Here is a 25821-nt window from a genome sequence, read left to right as displayed (position 1 = left end):
TTCAGCTTCCAGGCCCTTGAGCCCAGAAGCTTCAGGCACTCCTTTCTTCTCTAGAGGTAGGTACATGGCAACAAAGGAGAGAAAAAGGATGGACAGCAATGGGGGTGGGGTGGGGGAGCAAATAAAATGAGGTCAATGCTTAGGACACCCCAGAGAATCCTATTTCCCTTTTAACTTCCTATGTGAAGTTGTTACATTTTCCTGCAGAATTCTGTTGCCTCAAAAAAATGCCAAGAAGTAGAATAGGAAAACTGAAGAGGGTTTGGAAAAGAAGACACTAGCTTGGATGGTGGAAATTCCTTCCCATTAACCTGATTGCTCTGGACCCCTGGGCCTTGTATTTTTTTACCCCAGTGTTCCCTTAGCCCTGCCCCTCTCCCACCAGTGCCCTTCCCCTAATCCCCGTCCCTCTGCCCCTCCCAAACCTAGTCCAGCCTGGAAAAAGTCCCAGTTTCGTCCCTACAGAGATACCTGAGCACAGTCTCAAGCCTTAGGTTCAGAGCCCTAGAACAAGAGAACCAAAGCATCTCATCTCCCAGGACTGGTCTTGTCCCCATGATGTCTAGCAAACATCCTTCATCCACCCCTCCTGTGCTGTGAGCAAAGTGGGGGTAGAAAGGGGAGGGGAGTCTGCGTTTATTTTAGGTCAGGACATGGGGGAGGGGTTCCCCCCCCCCCCCGGGTCAGACAGGGAGTGGGGATGGTGGTGGGTGAGTCACAGATGATGGAGCCGTCAGTTCCCCTAAGCAGAGACCTGAGTCAGGGTGGCGAAAGAGCTTTAGGGTTCGTATGGCCCACTCCTGTACTTTCCGATTTCTCTCTCTTGGACACACATACATTTCAATGCTCCAACTTTAGCAGGCTCCAGACCCAGACTCCTGGGATAACCAGGATCTTACTCTACTTCCAGAATCCTCCCCCCCAACCCTTGCAGCTCCATAATCTGTACACCTATCCCTCCGTCCTTCCCTCTGGGAGACCGAACTCCCACTCATCACCCCACCACAGGGCAGGAGGAGGGGGTCCCAGGAGCCGCAAACCAGTAAGCTCCTCTGATCCCTTTGTCCAGCAAGTCTTCCCACTCTTTTTTGCATCATATCACATTGAGAACATTAGATTTGGACCATCCCCAGAGGTAGTGAGAGAAGTCGCTCTGGCCAGAAGCCACTAGCCTGGGGTCTCTGGTGCTCCCAGGTCTTACCAGGCTGCGAGGGTTGAGGGGATTGATACCTGCCTCGGCACACCCACAGCCCATCTGTGTGTGTGAACACACACCAGTTGGGAAGTGTTATTTCAGGAAGACCTCACCCAGCCTATGCCACCCCACCAGGCTTCTTACAGGCCCCACAAGGCTCAAGTCTATTCCCTGAAATCAGGATATCCAGCCTCAGTGCTCTCAGAGTTTGCAGGCATTTGAGAATCTGGAAGAAGCAACCCCAGAGAAATCACACACACACACACACACACACACACACTTCCATCCTGTTTCCGAGGATTAATGAATTGTGCACCCAATCTTCCCCACCCCCACCCTAGGAACAATGGTCCTATGTTAAATATCTCTGCTCCAGAATCTTCCCCCTGTAGAAACCCAGCCCAGTTTAGAGGACTAAACTAACAGTGCAGTGGGGAAAGCAAGGACTTTGGGATCAGTTGGGATGAAATTTGGATTCTACCTCTGCCCCTTTCTTTGTGCTGATCTTGTCTTAGTCACTTCACTCTCTGGGCCTCAGTTTCCTGACAGTAACATGAGAATCATAATACCTGCAGTGCTGGAGATATTCGGAAGATGAAATGGGATAAAGGCAGGTTAATGGTCAAGCCCAAGGCCAGGCATATAGCATGTGCTAAATAAACTGTTATTAATATTCCTCAGCCCTCTCCCATGCCACTGACACTCAGCGTGGCTCCTGGCTTTAAAACTTGCACCTCTACCCTGAACTCCTCTGAGGAAATTCAGTCTCCTAGTTCTAAGCTCCAGCCTTCAGGGCAGGCAGGCTGGTGACAGCAGGAGTCTGGTGAGTGTCCTGCCCTTGCCCTTCACCCCTTCTGCCCCTCTGTCAAGCAGACCGTGATTAATAATAATCAGTCATCACAGCAAATAATTCTTACTGAGCAATGAAGGGACAGAGGGTAGCAGAGAGGTCAGAGCCGAGAGAGAAAACAGAGACACTTGGAGACACACAGACTGGCCAGAGACAAGCTGAGAGATACACAGAGAAAAAGCTGACAGGAGACAGAGCATTTAGTGGGCAGTGGGCTGAGAGGAGAGGGTATTGGGTTTAGAGTCAAAACACTTCGGTTCCAGACTCACCCCTAACTAGCAGCCATGTGACCTTGGACAAGTCAATTCACTTCTCTACACCCATTTCCTCTTCTGAAGGAGAGGGTTGGGCTGATGATCCCTAGGAACCCCCTCCTGGCTGACCTTTCTAGGCCAGCTTCCAGGCCTGGAGGGCTGCCTGAAGCAGCTCCAACTGGGAGGGAACCCCAAGTGCAGGCCTGACCCGGAGCAGAGGAAGGGAGGGCCAGGCAGAGGCAGGCATGGTGAGATGGAAGGCAGGAGGTGTTGGGGCCACTGGGAGAGGACTTATAAGGGCAGAGAGAGCCAAGAGAGGAGGGATATTGGGGAGAGTAGAAAAGCCAGCCAGAGAATGACTAAGGGGCTCCCGGTGTAAACAGGAGCAGGGAATGGACAGGGAGGGGGCCTGTTTGACTTGGCCAAGCGGGGTGGGGGGGTGGGGTGGGGAGGAGAACTGGGGCAGGACGCTATGTCCCTTGTCCCTCACCAAGGCTCCTGGGAGGAGCTGAATCACACACCTCCCTCCCTATATCCCTCCCCACCCCCACCCCAAGCTCCCAAATCCTGGGAAAATCTAAAGAGCTTGTGCCTGGGCTGAAACAGGAGAGATTTGGGTTCACACACACAGGCTCTGCTGGGTTATACAGCAGTCAGCCCGCAACCTCTTTCCTCCCAGAGAGGGTCTCAGCCCTTGGCTTGAGTAGTTTTCACCTAGAGGTTACCTTCGCGGCAGTGCTGTGCTTAAGATCCTGACCCAGAGATTCTTTGGGTTCCTCGCCTAAGAGGGGGTCAGGACCTGCAGATGTGAGAGTGGGATGGGAGCCAGCACCACTCCACGGTCTGACCAGCTGCCTTCTCCCTTGGGCTGCAGCTGGCTCTGGAGAGGGGCTTTTAAAAAAACAGCCGGGCGATTTGGGACAGGAAGTAGAGTAGTAGAATGAGGAGGAGACTCGTGGAGAAGGAAAAAGCATTGATTCTGAGTCCCCCAAGCCAGAGTGGGGCAGGGGACTGGAGAAGAGAAGGGGCAGGGTTCCAATTCGGGGGATTATTATTCTGGAAGGGGAGGAGTCCTGGAGGAAAAAGACAGGAGGAGGGCTGGAAAGGAGAGGAGGTTAGGAGAGGATCTAGGCCCCTTGGTCCCCCTCCCCCAGACTAAGATAAAGACTAGAATCCTGAAAGGTGATCTCATCACACAGAGCCAGGGCTGGGGGAAGGGATGGGCAGGGGGTCACTGCCTTCTCCTGCTACAGTCCCTTCCTCTACATCCACAGGGCATCTTGGGAGAATGGGGTCCTGGGTTCCAGCTCCCAGAGCCTAAAGACAATAGAAGCTAAAGGTTGGGCCCCTTTGCAAGACACCACCCCACCCCATCCTACAATTCTCCAGGTCTGTAGGAATCAGGCCAGTTTGATCAAGAAGACACTGAAGGGCCAAAGCAACCCTTTCCCCCTCCCACTACCAGGCTCTTGGTCAACTGCCAGGTTCTAGGAAGGGACTCAGCAGAGGTTTCCATATCCTGCAACCAAGAAAGGGGGAGGCCTGGACCGGAATCCTCCTGGTGAAGTAACCCCAAATTTCTGGACTCCTGGGTTTTCAATTCTAGCAACTTGGGCGGGGGGAGGGGCAGGGAGCGGAGAGCCGGTGTAGGTCCTCCATCGGATCGGCCTGACTGGGAGCACCCTGTACCTCAACTCCTGAGTCCCAAATCCAGCTGGCTGGAACCCAGGCACCCCATGGCCCCGGAAGGCAAAGGGGGAATCCCAGTTGGCCAGATGCCAGAGGTGTCTCCTCTGCCTTTAGACCCCAAAGCCTCCTCCCTGAATTGGTGAGGGAGACCCCACACACATATTCAGACTCCCTCCGCCCTCCGGAGGTGATTCCTTTCCTCATTAGGAAATTCTCCGCTCCCTTTTTCCGACTCCTTTTCCGAGCGTTTACGTTGTACATCTGGAAAGGAGGCGGGAGGAAGTAGGGGGAAGCAGCGAGAAGGAGGGGGAAGAGCCCAAAGCAGCCCAGTCTGACCCAGTCCAGACAACCGGCCTCCAGCTGGGGCTGGGGCGAGGGAAGTGGAGAGGTGCGTCCCCCCCCACGCCCCTTCGGGGTGGGGGGCGCGGGCTCAGCGTTCCAGGGACCCAGGAATGCCCCCCCGCCCGCCCCCCCGGCAGGCGGGGGGAGGGCTCAGCCGGGAGTTTGGCAAACTCCTCCCCGCGTTGAGTCATTCGCCTCTGGGAGGTTTAGGAAGCGGCTCCGGGTCGGTGGCCCCAGGACAGGGAAGAGCGGGTGCTATGGGGAGCCGGACGCCAAGGTCCCCTCTCCTCGCCGTGCAGCTGCGCTGGGGCCCCCGGCGCCGATCCCGGCTGCTGCCGCTGCTGCTGCTGCTGCTGCTGCCGCCGCCGCCCAGGGTCGGGGGCTTCAACTTAGACGCGGAGGCCCCAGCAGTGCTCTCCGGGCCCCCGGGCTCCTTCTTCGGCTTCTCGGTGGAGTTTTACCGGCCGGGGACAGACGGGTGAGTTGAGGAGGGTTGGCGGCGGGCTGGCGGGGTCGGGGGTGCGCGCCTGGAGACAGGGGGCGCGGCTGGAGTCTGGAGGGGACCAAGGCTTGAGTTTGGGAGGCGGAGTTTGGAAGGACTAGGGTTGGAGTTGGGGGCCCTCGCCGGAGTTGGGGGCCCGCGCTGGAGTAGGGAGGGGACAGTGACCGGCGTGGAGGGTGGCCAGGAGTTTGAGAGCGATCAGCAGGGAGACGTGTGGGGTGGGGAGAGGACACGAAGCTGCAAGCTGGAGGAGTCTGGGCCGGGGTCTTGGGGCCAAGAGAGAGGAGGGCGCGGGAATGGAGAGCAGAGGGTCTCTGGCTGAGATCCGAGAGCTGCCGGGACCGGAGGCGGATGGGGACGGAGAGGGGGCGCGGAGGCCAGGGTGGGCATTTTGGAGCACTGGGGAACCCCGGGACCCCTGAGGGCCATTGTGCGGAGAGAGAACGGGTCGAAGCAGAATGAGCTGTGTGTAGTAAGAAGAGAGTCGGAGGCTGAAGGGGTCCGGAGGTTAAATGGGGGCCAGCCTTACCCTCCCCTCCCCCCTCAACTCAGACTGGGAAAGACTCGGGAGGGGGACGGCGGCTCCCTCCCCTCTCTCCTCGGTCTCCTACTCCGCCCGCCACCCCCAATCTCTGTTCAGAAGAGGGGATCCGGGAAGTTGGGGAGAGTCCCGGGACCCTGGTCCTGGGGGGCGCCGGGGCTGGGGGCTGGCTCAGACAAGGGCGGCGCTCGGATGTGTCGGGAGGGGTGTGTGTGCGCCCGTGAAGGGGGGTGGGCGGTTTCCCTCTTCCTCTAGCTCTTGGGAGGAAGAGAAAAACTGATTTCCTGTAGCTTGTCGGCTGGAGCTGAGCTGAGACCGGGACTTCTGGGGCTGGGGTCGGAAGCTGGGGAGACGCGGGCTCGCAGGGCCCAAGAGCGTCAGAACACAGGACCTCAGAGACCGGGGAAGTCTCAAAGGAGGATCCCCATTCCCAGCTCAGCAGGGTGACAAGCAGAGCGGACCCTGTGTGCCAGGAAAATGGGGAGCCCACGGGCTTGGGGAAACGAGCTAGGCAACATCAGAACAAGGGTGTTTGTTTAAATGTGGGGGGGGGGGGAGTAAGAGGGGAAGGAAGCTGCTCCTGGGGTGGGACGGGGACTCCCCGGTGCCAGATGCCTGATCCTCCACGATGTCTGGAATAATCCTCTTTCTGCATCTCTGGGCTCTGAGATTGCCACTGCTCCCCACCATCGCCACCAGCACAACCACCCCTGGTATCCAGCTTTGATAGGACCTCTGTCAGAGGTGAGCTGTTCCTACACATGATACAGTTAACTGAGCTCTACTCATTTCCTTTAATTTTTGGAGAAAAGGGGTTAATCTAGGTAATTCACTTGGGGTATGAGGCATATTTCTCCTTTGTCTGGAGGATGGTTAGGCCCCAGCTGTTGGTTCTGGGCTATTCAAGGTCCCCACCCAGCCCCCACCCCACCCCCCTGGCCTCCTGCCCAAACCCCATTGCATCACCCTGGCCTGGAGCTTCTGCCAGGCCCGGCCTCCCCCAGGCCCCTTGCAACTCCTTACCACAAACCTAAAGGGGTAGAGAAGGGGGAGTGAGGGAGGGGAAGGGATCCTCCCCCACAATAGGGTATCCAGTTATCTGTATCTTAACCTTCCTCTTATCCCACCCCCACTCCCACCTAACAAGAGTGTCATCTCCCTTTTAAAACACTCCTCTGAAACATCTGGACTTTCACATACTCCCAGTTGGTTCCCTAGGTGTCTGTCTGGCCCCTGGCCTGATCCTAAAGTCCCAAAAGCCCTTTTCTAAAGCAGGACCCAGCAGTCTCTTCCCCTCCCCCTCCCCTCTGCTCATCTCTTCTCCCAAGAGAACCCAGGTGTCCAGCTTGTGCACCTCCCCCTCTCATTTTCTCTCTACAAAGCACTCTTAGAATAGGACTTGGAACATTCCACCTCCCCAGTGACCTCCCTCCCCACCACATCTGGGACTTTCAACCCCTCCTACCTGCGGGGACAAATGTAGCCCCTCACCTGGGGCCTTTTCTGGAGAGGGAGGGCCTCAGTGTTCTTGGCCCCCTTTATCACCTCTCACTGTGGAAACCGAAACAGCATCAGAGGGCAGGGTAAGCACTAGAGAGGTTACACAGTAGGAAAGGGGCAGGCTTTAAGTCAGGCCAAGCTGGGTGTGCGTCCAGGCCTCACCACTTACTTGTTCTTTGTGTGACCTGGGCTGAGTTACTTAAGACTTAAATACTGGAGCCTGGTCTTCTCATGAAAATCAGACACCTAACTTATGAGGCTGTTCTGGGGACTAAACGAGACAATATATATAAAAATCACCTGGTCCGTGGAGGGTGGTCAGTACGTGGAGGTAGGACTTTTATGAGGTAGCTATTTTCTGTTTCTGGTTCTCTCTTCCCTGGACACCACCTAGTTCTTTGTCTAAGATTTTCACTATTTCTTACTCACTTTTAATATTTGCTTATGGCAGTGATAGTAATTATAGTGCCTCACATTCCTTAGCACTTTCATATCAATTTTTCTGTCGGATCATTACAAAAATCCTTGCCTTAGACAGACGAAGCATTATGGCTCCCATTTTATGTGTGTCTATGAACTGAAGCTTCAGGAATCATAGAAGTTTAGAACTAGAAGTTTGTTTAGGGACCATTCAAGGGCAACCCATCATTTTATGGGTAGAGAATTCAAGTCTTGGAGAGGGGAAGTGACTTGACCCAAGACATGCGCTTGAAAGGTGCACCAGCCTTAGCCCAGCTCTTTCGACATGTGGAGCTGCCACAAGTGGAGGCAACTCTTCCTTCCCAGCCAGCCAGGCATTTCCCTCGAGACTACACTGGGGGACCCAGAACCAGGTGTCTCCTCTGGCCTGGCCAGGGCTGCCGTAGGACCTGCAGGAGCTGGGTCCAGTCCACTTGCTACTCTCCACCCCCGACCTTGTCAGGCCAATAGAGTCAAACAGTAACCATGTATTGAACAGGAACTTGGTTAATCAGAAGCCTGGCTGGGGAGATAGTGGCGAGGAGAGGAGGGAACAAATTGGCAACGGGGTAGACCAGAACAGTGGCCTAGGTATCAGGATTCCTGGCTTCTGTTCTTAGGTTGAGAAGGATTCTGAGTGACCCCAGGACATGTGACTTAATTTCTCTGGGACTTAGTTTCCCCATCTGTACAGTGAGGACATGGGACTAGGTCAGCAGTATTTTTTGTTACAGTTTTTTATTTTCTTCCTTCCCTTCTTCCTTTCCTTCTTCCTTCCTTCCTTCCTTCCTTCCTTCCTTCCTTCCTTCCTTCCTTCCTTTCTTTCTTTCAATTCAAATGATATCTTATCAGGGCATTCTATATAAAACAGAGAAAAGGGCTTCCCTGGTGGCGCAGTGGTTGAGAGTCCGCCTGCCGATACAGGGGACACGGGTTCGTGCCCCGGTCCGGGAGGATCCCGCATGCCGCGGAGCGGCTGGGCCCGTGCGCCATGGCCGCTGAGCCTGCGCGTCCGGAGCCTGTGCTCCGCAACGGGAGAGGCCACAACGGTGAGAGGCCCGCGTACCACAAAAAAGAAAAAAAAAAAAAAAACAGAGAAAAAAGGTTGCTCTGAAAGAAGATGGAGAGGAGTGTCAGGACCGAACTGGCCTCTGCTCACTCCATGTGGCAGCCCTGAGACATCGACAAGAAAGTCTTCAAACCACGGTGCTGAGGCAGCCTGTGTCTCCAAGAAGCAGCTCTAGAACATCAGAGTTCCGAGGCTTCAAAATGAATTACGGCAATTTATTTCTTCCCTTGGTCTCTATATTTTGGAAGAGTTTATCTGCCAAGCTGCATTTAGGAAGGAATAATTCATTCCTTTTTCCTGTTTTTTTTTTTTATCCACCAAAAATTAGAACAAGAAGACGTCTATAGCTGCCAATCAGAGCTTCTGACCAATATGAGATAACTAGGTTCCCCACAGAAGTTGATATAATTCCGGCCCAAAGCAAATACACTTGAGGTTTTAATTAGCCTGGGCTGCCTTATCAGGTAAATGCATGATTTCCGTTAGGCTCTCTGAAATATTGAAAAGAGCCCAAGGACCCTCCATTGTTACCTTCTTGGACCCCTAGTAGGACCCAACTGCTGTAGGATTTAGGGAGAATAAGGAGCGGGAGAATAAGGATAAGGTATGTGACGTGCCACCCCTGACACTGGGCGCCTCTCTTGGCACATAGGGGAGGGCACTAGTTACTGGACTGACTTGGAGGAGCTGGGAAGGAAGGGCCACTGCATCCTCAGGTATAAGCCATGGGCGGCACGGGGCAAGTCTGGGTCGGGATCTGTGTCCCTTGCCTGTACCCCAGATCTCCTGAACCTTCACGCAACCATGGCATATGCCCCTGGCCCACAAGTCTGTGGGCTTTCTAAGCCTTGTAAGGCCTCTCTCTCACCTGCCCGCCCTGCCAAACTCCAAGCTTCTTCCTCAGGCCATCCCAGGAGCACCCAGGCTCAGCCCCCCTCCACGGAGTGGTGGGAAAATTGGGGGTGGGAGCAGGGTCCCTTGGCCAAGCAAGCCCCTACGCTCTCCTGGAAGAGTATGGGAGCTCCGGAAGACTGAGATAACCTGTTCAACCTCTTCACCCAGAGGAAGAGGGAGAGGGTATTCCCAAGTCCACACTGAGCTAGTGCCTGACCCAGAACCCCTGCACCACTGCTGTTTTCTGCGGCTGCCTCTGCTACAGAGGCTTGCACCCCTCTCTCCTCCCCCAGCCCGGGGGCAATGCAATCTCTCCCCACCACCAACCTCACCTACTAGGCCTGGCAGCCAACCAGGTCACTGTGCCTCCGAGTAGCCAGCTCCCACCCCCCTACTGAATGTACTGCCTGAGTGAGAGGGGTGGGGCCCAGCAGGCGGGCGGGTGGGAGACAAACGGCGAAGTGAGAGGTTGGAAACAGACAGGAAGCCGCAGGCAGTAAACATTTCCTGTCCCCAGGGTAACCGAGGCTGGCACCCCACCCCCCACCACTCCAGGAACTCTCACTCCAGGCCTCCCCTCCTATCCCTCTGGACCCTTTCTTCTCCCATCCTCACCCTCTGGCCCTGCTAGACCGCCCTCACTCTCTGCTTCAGCCCCTTGGAGCTGCTCTCTCTGGTGCTCCCATTCCTATTCCTCTTGGACCCCCCACCCCACCCCTACTCGATGTATCTCTTGTCTCCCATCCCGTCACACACACACCCGCTTTTGTGACCTCTACCGTAATCCCCGACTTGGGGACTCCTGGTAAGAAAGGCTAATGAAGGGATCCAAATATCGGGAAAAGGGTGGGTGTTGGGAGTGCTGAAAGCTGAAAGGGACCAGAAACCAACAGAGATGGAGAAGCCCAAGATCTGAGATGAGAGAGAGGGGGGTCCCTAAAACCAAAACCAAGAGAGCAAGCAGTCCTAGGGGCAGAGGGACAGATGGAGAAGCAGTGCCAGAGCCAGTTATGGGAGGAGAGCAGAGGCCGAGGCTGGCGGCTGGCAGGGACACCGGTTCAGTTGCCCCGGCTGCCAGATGCAGCCTCATGGGACACTCTGGAGGAGAAAGCCCAGAAGGCTGACTACTGCACAGAGGTCTTGGAGGCAAGGGACCCAGGAATGATAGAGGCAGAGCCAGAGGCAGCAAAATTATCCAGGACCTTAGCTGTCACCACCCCATTACATAGGACCCCCAGCAAAGGCAAACTTCTCCTCGTCGTCTCGGGGGAACGAGGCACTGTGTCCAAAACTAAGACCCAAGAAGACCCGGATCTGAGTTCAGACTCTGACCAATGGTGTATGGGAAAGGGGTTCAGAGGCTGAGACAGAGACCCAGCCAGGATGGGGAGGTCCCACCAGAGCCCAGGGTGAGAGCAGGTCCACGCCCAGGCCCAGGGGAACAATTTGCTTTCACCATTCTCCAGTTCCTCTCTCCACTTCTACTGCCTGGTTTCCAAGACTCACATTTTCCTCTGACATGCCCCAGGGCTGGGCAGCTGGACGCCTGGGTTTTGCCCAGAAAAGGGCTTTGGCTTGGGAGGAGAGGGTATAGGCTAGGTAAGAGGACCCTGGGGTTCTAGGGGCTGCATCTCCAGTCTTGGCAGGTCCATAGAGGAGATAGAGAAGCTCTGGCCCCGGCCTCTTGCCAGAACTGACTCTGGTTCCTCCTTCTAATGACAGGGGAAGGTAGGAGGGGAGAGAGTGGGGGGAGGCGGGAGAGGCTGTGTTAGTGACAGCGGCACATGGGGACCGCCTGACTCCGGCCTGGGCCTCTGGCATCTGTGGCATCTTCTGAGATATAAATACAACCCGGGGGGCATCTGTGCCACGCCCACCCAGACCCTGGCCCAGAGGCCTGGGTCCTTCCCGCCTGGGGAGACTGGAGAAGAGCTAGGAGCCCCCCTGAGCTGCCTCTCCTTTCCCCTCCGCAGGGTCAGCGTGCTGGTGGGAGCGCCCAAGGCTAACACCAGCCAGCCGGGAGTGCTGCAGGGCGGTGCCGTCTACCTCTGCCCCTGGGGCACCAGCCCAGCACAGTGCACCCCCATTGAATTTGACAGCAAAGGTAACCCTCTTCGTAGGTCGGGGAGGTTCAGGGAGGGACTAAGGGGTGGGGCTGAGGCTAGGGGGCGGGGCCCGGGTGGGGTCTGGAGCGAGGGGCGGAGCCTGACCAGTTCCCCGGCCACGTGCTCTGAGGCTCTGGGGCTCCAGCTCCGTGCAGCGGTGCAGCGGCTCCCCGTGGCACTCACACCACGTTCCCGATCCAGCCCAGCCCAGCCCAAGGAGGGCGGGCATGATTCAGAAACATGTGGCTCTCATTTTCCTTGAATCACCCACAACTCAGGGAGGCCAGGGCAGTAACACAGACAAAGACAGGGAGAGTCACAGAGCCTATTCGATTCATTTAACTAAGCACTGACTAAGTGATAATGCGTGCCAGGCTCTGTGCTGGTACTGCAGGGGATTGAAACATGATTAAGGCCCCGCCCTCAAGGAGCTTAAGGTCCGGAGTAGATGCAGAGAGGGATGGAAGGAAACAGGCTGAGAAAGAATAATAACAGCAGCTAACGCTTCAAGAGCACTTGCTATATACTGGGCACTGTTGTAAGCACTTTACATATATTAACGCACTTAATCCTTTCAACGATGGCGCGAGGTGTTATTATCCCCATTTTATAGGTGAGGAAACGGGTTAAGTAACTTGACTAAGGTCACACGGCTAGTAGAAGGTGGAGCGAGGACATGAACTTGAGCAGTGTGGCTCCAGAGATAAACTGGGGTGAGGGGACAAAAGAGGAGAGCATCAAAAGATGGAGACGGTGGGGGAGGGGTGGTGTAAGAGCACAAAACCGACCGATTTCTTTTTAAAACCTGGAAGACGGATGAGAAGCGGAGGAATAAAAAAGAATGCCCCATAGAGGGAGAGAGGGTTTGGAAGGAGAGAGACAGCCAGACAGACAGATGCACACACGCACACAGGCAGACACGAGGGGCAGAGATTCAGTGACGTGAGAAAGGTCAAGGACATAGAACACGTGCTGCTAGAGACACAGGCCCAGGTACAGACAGAGAAGTGCAGCCAGAGGGTAGCCCTCTCAGGAACTAGCCATTCTTCCCCACCTCACCACAAGCATCCTTGTCCCAGCTGGGTGAGGAGGCAGGCGGACCAGGGGAATGCACCTCTAGAAACTCCAGGTTCTGTGTGCGTGTGCATGTGCATGTGCATGTGCACATGTGTGCACATGGGCTTGTGTGCACGTGTGCAGGGGAAGCTGAGTCAGGCTACAACGGGCAGACTGTAAGGACCTTCCCCACTCCCCCTCCCATGAGTCATGGGCTCAGGGCTTGCAAGTGCTTGGGTGCCCCCAGGCTGAGGGCACGGGCTGCTCTAGGGCTCAGCTGCCCACTGCTGGCATGACTCCCCTTTCTCACTCCCCCAAGGCTCTCGGATCCTGGAGTCCTCGCCGCCGTCCAGCCTCGAGGGAGAGGAGCCTGTGGAGTACAAGTCCCTGCAGTGGTTCGGAGCGACGGTGCGAGCCCATGGCTCCTCCATCTTGGTGAGGGCCAGCAAGCTGAGTGGCATGGTGGGCAGGAGGGGCAATGGTTGCGGTTAGCGGAGCACAGTGGGGGAGGCGGGGAAGAGAGTTCTTGTTGGACTAAACCTGGACCCCCCTCCTCCTGGGCCCTCCCAGGCCTGTGCTCCCCTCTACAGCTGGCGCACCGAGAAGGAGCCGCTGAGCGATCCCGTGGGCACCTGCTACCTCTCCACAGACAACTTCACCCGGATTCTGGAGTATGCGCCGTGCCGCTCAGGTAGGGCAAGAGGGGGCACGAGCCCTGAGTCTGCCTTCTCTGTGAATCCCCACGGTCCCCCGCCCCCCATCAGCCTTGATGCTCACTGTCTGGTCCAGAGAGGTCCTTTCTCTGGCCCCCTCTCCCCTCTCCTTCCCCAAGCTTCCTGCTCTTTCCTGCCTGACCCATCTGTGTGGAGCTCCTTCCCACCACCTTCTCCCCTTGCAGATTTCAGCCGGGCAGCAGGGCAGGGTTACTGCCAAGGGGGCTTCAGTGCCGAGTTCACCAAGGTGAGGAGGGATCTGGGAGGAGAGTGGCTGTGGGTGCTGGATGCAGGGGAATCAGGACCAGATGTGGACTCACCTCCTTCCCCCCACAGACTGGGCGTGTGGTCCTGGGCGGACCAGGGAGCTATTTCTGGCAAGGTAAGCCCTTCCTCCTCTATCCCTGCATCTGTCTCCCGCACCTGGCCTCTTATCCCTCTCCCAGCCCGAGATCACCATCCTTCCCTCCTCTGCCCCCGTCCCAATTCTCCTCTCCCTTTCCTGAGACTTACCCATCCTCTCCCACCACCCTCCTCAAGCTTCCCCTCCTTGAACCAGACTTCTGAAATCCTACCCAGTCAGCCCCCAGTGCCCCCATCCCTGCCACCTCCTCCTCCAGCCATCCCCTCCTTATCCCCTTCCCCAGGCCAGATCCTGTCCGCCACCCAGGAGCAGATTGCAGAATCCTATTACCCCGGGTACCTGATCAACCCAGTTCGGGGGCAGCTGCAGACTCGCCAGGCCAGTTCCATTTACGATGACAGCTACCTGGGTGAGGGAGCAAACGGGGTGGGAGCTGCAGGGGGAGCACCTCAGGGGCCCCTGTCCTCGCTCACCCCCCCCACCCCGCCTCCCTTCTCCCACCCAGGCATCCCCAGCCTCCTGCCCTATGTGTCATGTGGAGGCTGACTACGAAGGTGGGGAAGGGATTGAGGATGGACCAGGACAGAGGGGTCCCCAAAGCAGGAATCCTAATATCCGCCCACCCTGTCTCCTAGGATACTCTGTGGCTGTAGGTGAATTCAGTGGTGATGACACAGAAGGTGAGTGTGTCCCCAGGCTGGGGCCAAGGGAGGGGGCAGATGGAGACCCAGGACCCGGAGCCACAGGGACTGAGACACTTACATTTTTGTCTGACTCCCCTTTCCCTGCCCTTAGCCTACAACTTTCTCTTCCCTCTACAGACTTCATTGCTGGCGTGCCCAAAGGGAACCTCACCTATGGTTACGTAAGGCCCAGCCTGACTCTCCCTCCCTCCTCTGCTCTCCCGTCCCCTGGCTAATCACAGAGAACCATGCATGGCCGTTTGGGGGGGTGAAAAAAGTGGATCAGAACACGGGCTCTTGGGTCAGACCAGTGTTTGAGTTCTGGTACTCACTCTGGATGAATCAATCTGTGATTTATTCCTACCCCACTTCATTCCATAAAAACCTTGAGTCTGCTTAACCTCTCTGAGCCTCATTCTTCTCTTTATAATGGTATAATAATAGTTCTGACCTCACAAGGCTCTTGTAAGGATGAAGTGAGATAATGCACGTGAAAGTACTTAGCGAACTGTGAGGCAGTGTACAACTGGAGCTGTTATTATTAGACCATGGCGAGTGCTTTAAAAAGGATATAGATAAGAACGCTATAGGAGTCCATTCAATTACCAACATTTATGAGGGCAAGGTAAGAGATAAGAAGATGAATAAGACATCATACCCCATCTTGTAAGGCGCTTCTAATCAAGTATGTAAGACAAGACACACAAGTGATTGTAATCGAAGGTGCAGCTCCTATACACGAGCCCCTCAGTGCGTCGGGCACTGTCCACTCATGATTTCTACTCTTCGCAACAAGCTTATCAGGGGAGATATTACCATTCACATTTTACACATGAGAAAGCTGAGGCTTAAAGAGACCAAGTAAGTTGTTTAAGATCACCCAGTTAGTAAGTGGCTGGATAGAGATTTAAAACCAGACCTGTCTTATTCCAAAGTCAGCATTCTTTCTGCGCTAGGATAAATTTCAGAAAAGTGGTCAAGATGATATAGCAGTTTAGAGGGAAGAATAACCTCTTTTCTAGGGCAGGGATGGATCAGAAAATGTCCTATGAAAGACCAGTGGAGATGAGGAAAGAGAGCATCCTGGGCGGGAGCGTGAGAAGAGGCAGGGAAGGAAAGGCAAAAAATTCAAGCCAGTTCAGCATGGGCTGATTGGGCATGAGGAGACTAAAGAGAGGTTGGGCAAAAACAGATAGGTTGGGGCCAGATTCTCCAGGGCGTCAGAGGACCAGCCAAGAAGCTGAGACTGGGCCATGGCTTCAGGGAACCACCAGGGATTTCCAAGCCAGACGTATCCCTCCTAGACCGGCTCTAGGGCGATCGGTCCCGCTGCCATGGGGGAAGGGTGCTGAGGGGAAGGAAGAGCCCGAGGCAGGGGGAGGCCAGGGGGCTCTCCAGCAGTCCTGGGGGAGGGCTCACACCAGAGGAACAGCTGCAAGACTGGGGAAGAGAACAGGGAGTCGAGAGCCTCAGGGGACCGGAAGGGCCCATCACTAAGGGGGGCACGTCGGGGGAGCCATGAGTGTTTGTGACTTGGGAGGGCTGGTGGATGTCCTTCAGCTAATAATTATTGAGTGTCAGCTGCTCACCAAGCACTACTTTAGGCTCTGAGGAGAAAGCAAAAAACAAAACAAGGCTCCTGCCCTCACTTATCTGACACTCTAGTAGGTAGACAGGCACAACAGACAGATAAGTACGAAATCTGTCAGTAGTAGTTGATAAGTGACATGGAGGAAAATAATGAAGTCTCCCTGGGATGGAGCTACTCAATATAGAGATGGGAATGTGAGGCAAAGCAAAGGAGGGAACTAGGAGACAAGTGCTCTATGTCTCCAAGGAATGCCTGCCCCTGGGTATCCTGTACCCATGGGATGGTCTGGGAGTCTGGGACCAATGGGTATATCTCCTCGTCCCCAGGTCACCATCCTTAATGGCTCAGACATCCGGTCCCTCTACAACTTCTCAGGGGAACAGGTGAGGACACCTTCCCCCACACACACACACACACAACCCAGCTTGGCCCTTTGCCGACCAAGCCCCTGCCCTGAGCCCATAAGCTCAGCCCAGCTTCTCAGGCTCCTTGGAGTCCCTGATTTCCCCTCATAGCCCTTTTGATTGACCCCCTAGTTCTGACCCACTGCTGCCCTTCTGTCCCTCCCAGATGGCCTCCTACTTTGGCTATGCAGTGGCTGCCACAGACATCAATGGGGACGGGTGAGTAGTGGGAAAGGGGCACAGCACAGGACGAGGAGTAGGGATGGGACCTGCCTGCATTCCCTAGGCTCAGGGGCAAAGAGAGAGCTGAGAACCAAAGACCAGAAGACCTCAGGTCTCTCACTTGGGTGGGAAGGAGCCCGGATGCAAGATGCCTGGGATTTCCTGGCTCTGGGATTGAGGAGGGGACATGGCAAGGCAGGGCCTCAGGATGACTAGGTTTCCCGTACCCTCAGGCTGGACGACTTGCTGGTGGGGGCGCCCCTGCTCATGGAGCGGACAGCCGACGGGCGGCCGCAGGAGGTGGGCAGGGTCTACATCTATCTGCAGCGACCGGCCGGCATGGAGCCCGTGCCCACCCTTACCCTCACTGGCCACGATGAGTTTGGTCGATTCGGCAGTTCCCTGACCCCCCTGGGGGACCTGGACCAGGATGGCTACAATGGTAAGCACCGTGGGCTCAAGTTGCTGAGGAGGAGTGGGGGCCTGAGTCAGAAGGGATCTGGGGAGAGATGGCTGTCAGATAAGATACCCAAGACCCCCAGTGACTCCTCCAGGAGGTGTGTGGATTTTAATCCCAAAGTCTGGATCTTGGGGCTTGAAGAGGTTAGAATACTGGGAATGACAGATGGGGAAAATAGGATCCCGGGTCCTGGGGTCTGATGGTAGAGATTTGAACTCCTGGATTCCTGGCTTGCTGACTGCTGTGTGTTGTGTGTCTTGCAGATGTAGCCGTTGGGGCTGCCTTTGGTGGGGAGAACCAGCAGGGAGTGGTGTTTGTATTCCCTGGGGGCCCAGGGGGCCTGGCCTCTAAGCCTTCCCAGGTCCTGCTGCCCCTGTGGGCAGCTGGCCACACGCCGGACTTCTTTGGCTCTGCCCTTCGAGGAGGCCGAGACCTGGATGGCAACGGATACCCTGGTGAGTTGTGCCAGCGGCCCCTTTCACCTTAGAATTCCCCGGTCTCAGAACCCTAGCCCCTCTAATGCAGTTTCCTAAGCTCCTGGGTGCAGTTCTAGGATGATGCCACCAGATGGCGGTGTCCCCTCACTTCGGCCTCCTTGAACAATGCAACTGGAAGGGGTTGGGAAGGATTCTGATTTGGGGCTTGCTGTAAGGGGTAGTTTCTTGACTTCTTGCAGATCTGATTGTGGGGTCCTTTGGTGTAGACAAGGCTGTGGTGTACAGGTATGAACTTGGGCAGGGGGCAGCCTGGGAGACGTGGGAACTGGGGGATTTCTCAACAGGGCCGAGTTTGGGGAAGTGCACAGACTGGGATCCTGGGGCTTGGGCGTCAGCTTCCTGTGCCCAGGTTCCTGAGGAGTCTTAGTTCTTTGACCCCACACCCACTCTTGGCAGGGGTCGCCCCATCGTGTCTGCCAGTGCCTCCCTCACCATCTTTCCCGCCATGTTCAACCCAGAGGAGCATAGCTGCAGCTTGGGGGGGAACCCTGCGTCTTGGTGAGTGGGGTGCCCAGGAGACTGCGGGGATGGAGTCTGGGGGTGCTTCATCTGTGCCTGGAAGTGGGGAGGGAGACCAGGTCTTTGGAAGTGGACAAATGGGACTGTCCCAGTCTGGGTCTGTCTGGGAGGCAGGTAGGGAATAGGATGCCTGTTCCAGTTGGATACACCAGCTTTCCCTTTGGTCTTCCTCCAGCATCAATCTCAGCTTCTGCCTCAATGCTTCTGGAAAACACGTTCCTGACTCCATCGGTGAGGGAGAGACTGCCTGAACCTTTCAGGCACTGGGATGGGGATGGAGGGGCTGGGGACTCGGGGACCTCTTCTCTCTCTGGATAGATTAGAAGGGAGGGGCAGATGCTCATTAACATATGTGCCCGGCTGCAGGCTTCACGGTGGAGCTCCAGTTGGACTGGCAGAAGCAGAAGGGTGGAGCGCGGCGGGCACTGTTCCTGGCCTCCCGACAGGCCACCCTGACCCAGACCCTGCTCATCCAGAACGGGGCTCGGGAGGATTGCAGAGAGATGAAGATCTACCTCAGGGTATGGGCCCGGGGGCAGGGTCGGGACTGGCCTGGGAAGAGTGGCCACGTAGAACTGGGTGCCCCTCATGAAGGGAAAGAGACAGGGAGATTCCAGTGAAGGGCCTGGGACTTTGGGAGGCTGGGGAAGGGGGCCCTTCTGTTGGAGGAGCTGGGAACCAGGCTGCCTCTGAAGCAATGAGCATGGTCAAGTTTGGACACCTGAATTCTGGAGGGTCCTGAGTGGACAGAGGGAGATGTGAGAGGATGAGGACCAAGTCCCCTGTGTCCCCTGAATCTGTGAACCCTCTCCCCCGGCCCCAGAACGAGTCAGAGTTTCGAGACAAACTCTCCCCGATTCACATCGCCCTCAACTTCTCCCTGGACCCCCAAGCCCCTGTGGACAGCCACGGCCTTCGGCCAGTCCTACACTACCAGAGCAAGAGCCGCATAGAGGACAAGGTGAGGGCAGGGTGGGGAGACGGGCCGGGAGGAGAGGGGCCTGGGCCGCTAGGGGTGGGGCCCTGGAGGGGGGAGCCGACAGCTTAGGAGGGGGTCGCAACTCCCCCTCTCAAGGCTGTCCTGCTCCCCAGGCTCAGATCTTGCTGGACTGTGGAGAAGACAATATCTGTGTGCCAGACCTACAGCTGGAAGTGTTTGGGTAAGTGAAGGCTGACGTCAAGCTGGGGGGTTCCAGATGCCAAGGTCTCCTAGCAGAACACATGGAGCTTGGAAGCACCTGGCATGTGAAAAAGTAGAGTAGGAACGTATTAGCTGGCTGTGTGACCCTGGGAAATTATGCAACTTCCTCATCTGTATAGTGAGAATAAGAGCATCTATTTCTCTGGCTTTGGGGAAAGATTAAATGAACTAATCTACATAAAGCATCTAGCCTAGTGCCTGCCATAGAGTTGGAACTCAGTAAACGGTGTCTATTATTGTTATGGCCCATTGTCTTGGTTTGCGGATTAATTCCCCAGCGTCCCTGACCCTGTGTGTCCCCTCCAGGGAGCAGAACCACGTGTACCTGGGCGACAAGAACTCTCTGAACCTCACTTTCCATGCCCAGAATGTGGGTGAGGGCGGCGCCTACGAGGCAGAGCTTCGCGTCACGGCCCCTCCGGAGGCTGAGTACTCAGGACTCGTCAGACACCCAGGGGTGAGAGGGGACTCTTAGGCAGGGCTTGGGAGATCCTGCCACAGGGACACCAGAGCCTTACCTGCACCCACCCCACCTCCAGAACTTCTCCAGCCTGAGCTGTGACTACTTTGCTGTGAACCAGAGCCGCCTGCTGGTGTGTGACCTGGGCAACCCCATGAAGGCGGGAGCCAGTGTAAGTCTGGGACAGGAGAGAGGACCCAAGGGAAAGTGACCGGCTCATCCTGAGCAGAGCTGTGGCATAGGGAAGGAGGGCTGCAATTGGGATTTGGCAGACGCCCAGTCTAACAGCCCCCTTGTCCTCCCTCCCTGTCCTCCAGCTCTGGGGTGGCCTTCGGTTCACAGTCCCGCACCTCAGGGACACGAAGAAAACCATCCAGTTTGACTTCCAGATCCTCAGGTAGGGAGTGGGTGGGGCCAGGCTGAGGCTGAGTGCCTCAGGCTGGGGCGGGGCCGAGGAGGGTGGGGCAGGGGCGGAGTCTGGTGCAGGTGAAATTCTTCCTGGCTGGGCTCCAGCACCACCTGAGTCTCTCCTCCATCCCACAGCAAGAATCTCAACAACTCTCAAAGCGAAGTGGTTTCCTTCCAGCTCTCTGTGGAAGCTCAGGCCCAGGTCTCCCTTAACGGGTCAGTTCCCCGGGCAAAATGGGGCTCTCTGGGAGGCAAGATGGACTTCTAGGAAAGGATGCATATGGGATGGGGTACCTTCCACTGTCCTCTAAACCACCCTCCTCTTTAGTGTCTCCAAGCCCGAGGCAGTGCTATTCCCAGTGACCGACTGGCATCCCCGAGACCAGCCGCAGGAGGAGGGGGACGTGGGCCCTGCTGTCCACCATGTGTATGAGGTGAGGAGGGACAGAGGCAGGGAGGCCCTGGTCCCCAGGTGGGCTACTGGGAGTGGAGGGCCGGACTAGAATGAATGACAGGGAAGGAGGAGCTGTATGAGTGACAGATGGCTGGGACCAGCCTGAGGGATTGAGAGCAAGAGAGGGGGAGTGGGGAGTGAGAGGGAAAGTCCTGGGCAGATCAGTGTGAGAGACTGGCCAGCTGAGCAACTTAGAAGGGAAGGATGGGGACTTACCTGGTGGTCCGGCGATTAGGACTCCGCGCTTCCACTGCAGGGGGCACGGGTTCAATCCCTAGTTGGGGAGCTAAGTTCCTGCAAAAAAAGAAAAAAAAAAGTTGGGGGGGGGAGGATGGAGCCGCCTCCTCCAGGAGGCTTGGCTGGGGAGGATTTCGCCTCTGCCCGTTGATTTCCTCCCTCGCTCCTGAGATGGGAGACTCGCAGCAGGCATGAGCGGGCCACCAGGACCTGGGTTTCAACAGGGCAGAATCACTGCCTCCCTTCCCATGATCACTGTGCCCTCCTCTCCTCAGCTCATCAACCTGGGCCCCAGCTCCATTAGCCGGGGCGTGCTGGAGCTCAGCTGTCCCCAGGCTCTGGAAGGTCAGCAGCTCCTCTACGTGACCAGGGTCACAGGACTCAGCAACTGTACCACCAGTCACCCCCCCAACCCACAGGGCCTAGAGGTGAGGGGCCTGGGGACTGGCCTGGGGGTGAGGGGACCAAGTCGAGGGTGGTTGGGGAAGGTCGCCGGGAAACTAGAAGAGCCAAGTAGGGTGTGCCTGGAGCTAGGACTTAGGCCACTGGAAGGGGGTCCGAAGGCCCACAGACACCTTGAGACCCTGGGAGGGGAAAAGACTGTTTTATGCACTGCCCTTCTGTCTTTCTGCCTGAAGTATCCTTCCCTGACGTCTTGCCCTGGCGTACTCCTAGGGCCCAGCTCGGCACCACCACCTCCGGAAAGCCTTCCTCAGAGCCGCTCGCCTGGGCCCCAGTGCCTGTTTTAAAGCTCGTTTACACATAAACAACAATGCACTGAGCCATGTTACAGGCTCAGGAAAGATCGCACCAAACAAAACTCACAAGGCCCCCACTCTCATGGGGCTTATGTTTTAGTGGAGGGTAAGAGACAATAAAAATTAAAAAGAGAGAGAGAGAGAAACAGGTATTGAAAAGTGTTGAGAGTGCAGTGCTAAAATGCTGGGGCAGGGCAGGTCCCGGCTGGGAGCCTGTTTGAGGCATCAGGGAAAACCTCTTGAGGAGAGAACAGGTGAATTGAGGCATGAAAGGCAAGGGTGAACCTGTGTGTGAAGACTCGAGAAAGCATTCCAAGCAGAGGGGACAGCCAGGGCAAAGGCCCCAAGGCAGGCACGGGGCCCTAATTATCTATTGACATCTCCTCCTTGTAAACGCCAAGGATCAAGTCTCACCCGTTTCGGTATGTCAGTGCTGAGGTCGGTGCCTTGCCACAGGAGGTGGTCAGTTGTATGGGTGGAAGACCAGGTCGAAGCTGCTCTGGACCCCAGAGGCAGGCTGACTTAGAGGCTGTAATGAGGTGAGAGAGGCAGCTAATGGTCCCTTTCCTCTTCCAGTTGGATCCCGAGGGTTCCCAGCACCACCAGCTGCAAAGACGGGATGCTCCAGGCCGGAGCCCTGCCTCCTCAGGGCCTCAGATCCTGGTAAGTCCTCCTGGGAATGAGGTCTGGGTCGAAGCGTTGAGTATCTGTTTGCATCCTCAGAGCCACCAGCAGGGCGGAACGCCGCATTCAAGCCTCCGCTTTCTTCCCAGAAATGCCCGGAGGCCGAGTGTTTCCGGCTGCGCTGCGAGCTGGGGCCACTGCACCGGCAAGAGAGCCGAAGTCTGCTACTGCATTTCCGCGTCTGGGCCAAGACCTTCCTCCAGGTGAGGGAGCCTCACCTCAGTCCTGACCCCCGACCTTCGGGCCTGCCTGGACTGACGCTCCTTTCCCCACTGCCCTAGCCACCCGCTTTGGTGACTGGGACCCAGGCAGCCGCGCTCCCCTCCCTCACCCTTGTTTGGACAGGGCTGTGTGTCCTTGGCGCCACCTAGTGGCCACATTGGGACCGACAGCTTCCCTTTCCTGGCCCATTCAGAGGAGGCAGGGCGGGAGGGAGACCAGTGGCAGAGAATGATAGAAAACAGGGACGGAAGACATATCCATCACAGAGAGGCAAGCAGATGTAGGAACAGTAGAGAGCAGTCATTTATTGAGTGCATCCTATAGGCCAGGCGTCATCCTGGGTGCTTCACCCATATTCATGATTCCAAAACAATGCTTTTTCTATTGAACATGCTGTCATCTAATTGTAACTCTTCAGTTACACATTTATTATCTCATATAAGGAACACAGAGAGAGATTCAGAAGAGAATGATTCCAAAATAGGGAAAGATCATAACCAGAGCCAGACCATGGGGAGCCCAGTGACCTCCTAGATACCATAAGAGGCCACCCTGAACACCTTTCCACCACCCACAGCGGGAACACCAGCCATTTAGTCTGCAGTGTGAGGCTGTGTATGAAGCCCTGAAGATGCCCTACCGCATCCTGCCTCGGCAGCTTCCCCGAAAGGAACTGCAGGTGAGTCCCGGGCCAGAGGTCTGGGCCAAGGAAGATGGAGTGCTGGGCCTGGCGCTAGCACTGGGATGCGACGGGGGCTGGCCTGATTATGGTGACAAATGTTGATTGAGCATCTACTGTGTGCCAGGCACTGTGCTAGGTCCTGGGAATACAGTGATAAGCAAGATGGACAGGGCAGTGAGAAGACAGTGTGACAAGTGCCAGCATGTTTATGGGAACACATCATAGGGACACTTGAACACAGGCTTGCAGAGTCGGGGAAGGCTTCCTGGAAGAAGGGATGTTTAAGCAAAACCTGAAGGATAATAGGATCTACCAGGCTAACCAGTCAGGAAAGGAATGTTCTCTGGGGAGAGGGAACGAGCAGGTGTGAAAGCCCAACAGTAAGAGACAATAATGCACATTTTAGGAATTTGAATTTTGAAGATCAGAATTCTGTTAGCCCAAGACGGAAGGGGAAAGGTGGGTCTAGGTCCAGTGGCAAGTGGGAGCCAAGTGTAGGGTGGGAAGAACTAACGGCTTTTCAGTGACCTCTCCTGACCTGCTCCCCAGGTGGCCACAGCCGTGCAGTGGATCAAGGCGGAAGGCAGCCACAGCGTCCCGCTGTGGATCATTATTCTAGCCGTCCTCATTGGCCTCCTGCTCCTAGGTCTGCTCATCTATATCCTCTACAAGGTCAGCCACATCCTACCTGACCTGGCCTCTCTCTCACCAGGTTCTGCCCTTGAGGCAGCACAGTCCCAAGCGTCTGCCTCCAGACCAGTTCTCCAGCCACAGGTCCCCACCTCTCCCTGGCCACGGGCATCCCATCTGGACACTGCCTATGGGATCCTTTCCTTCATTCTACAGCCCCTAGCTTAGAAAAAGTTCTCCTGACTCAAGCTGATAAGTTTATTTCTACTTTCAAAATCAGTGTTACTCCCAAGTGGCCAGTATGTGGCATTTGTGCTGTCACTTCCTCCAGAAAGCCATGGCAGCCATCGCTGATCGTTCATACCCTAGAAGTAGCCTCAGAACCCTTCTCGAGAGGCAGCCACTACTAGGCAATGAGACTTAGAACTTGACTTCACACCTATGTGCCGTCTCTGGCTGAACTGGGGGCATTCTTATGGCACCAAAGCACCCCCAACCTTAGCCCTCTTAACCCACTGGACCTCTTGGAGAGGTGGTCTTAACAGCCTGAATTTGGGCCACTTTTGCAAGATGGGGAGATTGGAAGCACTAGAGTCATCTTCATCCCGCCTTGGGATAAGATCTGCGGAGAAAGGGGAACCAGAGTAACTCAACTCTCCCTCCTTTTCCCCTCATTAGCTCGGATTCTTCAAACGCTCCCTCCCATACGGCACCGCCATGGAAAAAGCTCAGCTCAAGCCTCCAGCCACCTCTGATGCCTGACTTCTCCCGATCCCAGACTCCCAATCCTGAAGGTCCAGTCCCCCCACCCTCAGTCTACTGACAGGGAGGGGGCTGGGTGCTTCCTGAAGGTGCTGAGGGCCAGGGAGAAGCTCCTCTCCCCAGCCCAGAGACATACTTGAAGGGCCAGAGCCGGGAGGTGCGGAGCTGGGGATCCCCTCCCCCCATGCACTGTGAAGGACCCTCGTTTACACATGCCCTCCTCATGGATGGGGGAACTCAGATCCAGGGACAGAGGCCCCAGCCTCCCTGCAGCCTTTGCATTTTGGAGAGTTTCCTGAAAACAACTTGGAACCAGAACTGGGGGATCCAATCCCAGTTCTCCGGCTCAGACGTGCCACCAGGACTTCCTGTCCAGCTCCAGCCTGCAAAGATCTGTCCTCAGCCCTGCCAGAAGCCCCCAGCTAAGAACCTGGAACCTGGGGAGCGAGACATGGCAGCTCTGGACAGCCCCCACTCCGGTGGGCCAACAAGGAACAATAACCGTGGATGGTGCCCCAGGCCCCGCTCAGGACAGATCCCACACCAGGATCCACGCTGGCCCAGAACCAGCTGCAAGGGGAATCAGAACTCTAACAGGGCCAGATCGAACCTGGGGCCTGGGGTTGATCTGGGACCCAGACTCAGACATTGGTGACCTAACTAGGCAGATCCAGGACTACATTTGAGCCTGTTCCAGACCTGGGCCTGGAGGCCCAATCCACCTCTGACTCAGGAGAAGTCAGGAATTGCCCAGGACCCTGAAGGGGCCACGATGGCAACAGATCTGGAACCTTAACACTGGCCGGACACAGGCCCTACTAGTCCCCTGGAGAAAGGGGGAGCCCGCTGCCCCCGGCCTGCAGGATCTGGGTTCTGCCCGCCAGCTGCACTGACGCTGCCCCTCCTCTCCCTGCCCAACCCTCCCTTCACCTTGGCTCCGGACACCCGGGACTTATTTAAACTCTGTTGCAAGTGCAATAAACCCGGCCCGGTGCCCCCACTGACCAGAGCTGGAATCTATCCTATCCCCACTCTTTCCAGAACTTTCCTGGAACCAGACCGCTTGGTGGGTAGGAAATGTTTGTGTTTCTTGCAGCTTCTTTCCACTGGGAGCCAAGAGTATGACCCCCAGCAACTGTGGAACTAGTTTGGGGGTTCCCTTTTCTTAAGTGAAAGAGATGATGGAAGGGGTGAAAGAAAGGCTTGACTCTTCTGCTTGTCACCCAGCCCCCGCCAGATCTGGCCCCAACACCTCCAGGAGAGAAGGGAGCGGAATCCCTTCTCTTTGGGTTTGAGGGTTAGGGAAGAATACAAAGGGGGAGGTCCAAGTTGAAGGTGGGGGAACATGGTCCAGAGACTCACCTGGGCTTTCCTAAATCAGAATAATGAAATGGGTTTCGAGAAAAGGCCGCAG

General features: G+C 56.1%; 1 protein-coding gene across 1 annotated transcript; it reads left to right on the top strand.

The window, feature by feature from the left end:
- The first annotated feature begins 4547 nt into the window (after positions 1–4547).
- Positions 4548–25431, top strand: ITGA5 (integrin subunit alpha 5). The gene is made up of 30 exons (XM_082849864.1): positions 4548–4808; positions 11269–11399; positions 12776–12891; positions 13027–13147; positions 13355–13416; positions 13506–13551; positions 13817–13942; positions 14169–14213; positions 14355–14398; positions 16134–16190; positions 16378–16430; positions 16667–16875; positions 17157–17348; positions 17570–17615; positions 17787–17888; positions 18085–18140; positions 18276–18430; positions 18733–18870; positions 19002–19069; positions 19417–19567; positions 19650–19742; positions 19888–19967; positions 20114–20194; positions 20307–20412; positions 20945–21097; positions 22004–22090; positions 22201–22314; positions 22911–23012; positions 23565–23687; positions 24324–25431. Exons 1-30 carry the CDS (start codon positions 4588–4590, stop codon positions 24405–24407), a joined length of 3162 nt encoding a protein of 1053 aa, XP_082705990.1. The 5' UTR covers positions 4548–4587; the 3' UTR covers positions 24408–25431.
- Positions 25432–25821: the final 390 nt, after the last annotated feature.

Source organism: Leucopleurus acutus, assembly GCF_964270905.1.
Source record: "Leucopleurus acutus genome assembly, chromosome: 11".
Classification (NCBI taxonomy): domain Eukaryota; kingdom Metazoa; phylum Chordata; class Mammalia; order Artiodactyla; family Delphinidae; genus Leucopleurus; species Leucopleurus acutus.
This window is presented reverse-complemented; position numbering and strand designations above follow the sequence as displayed.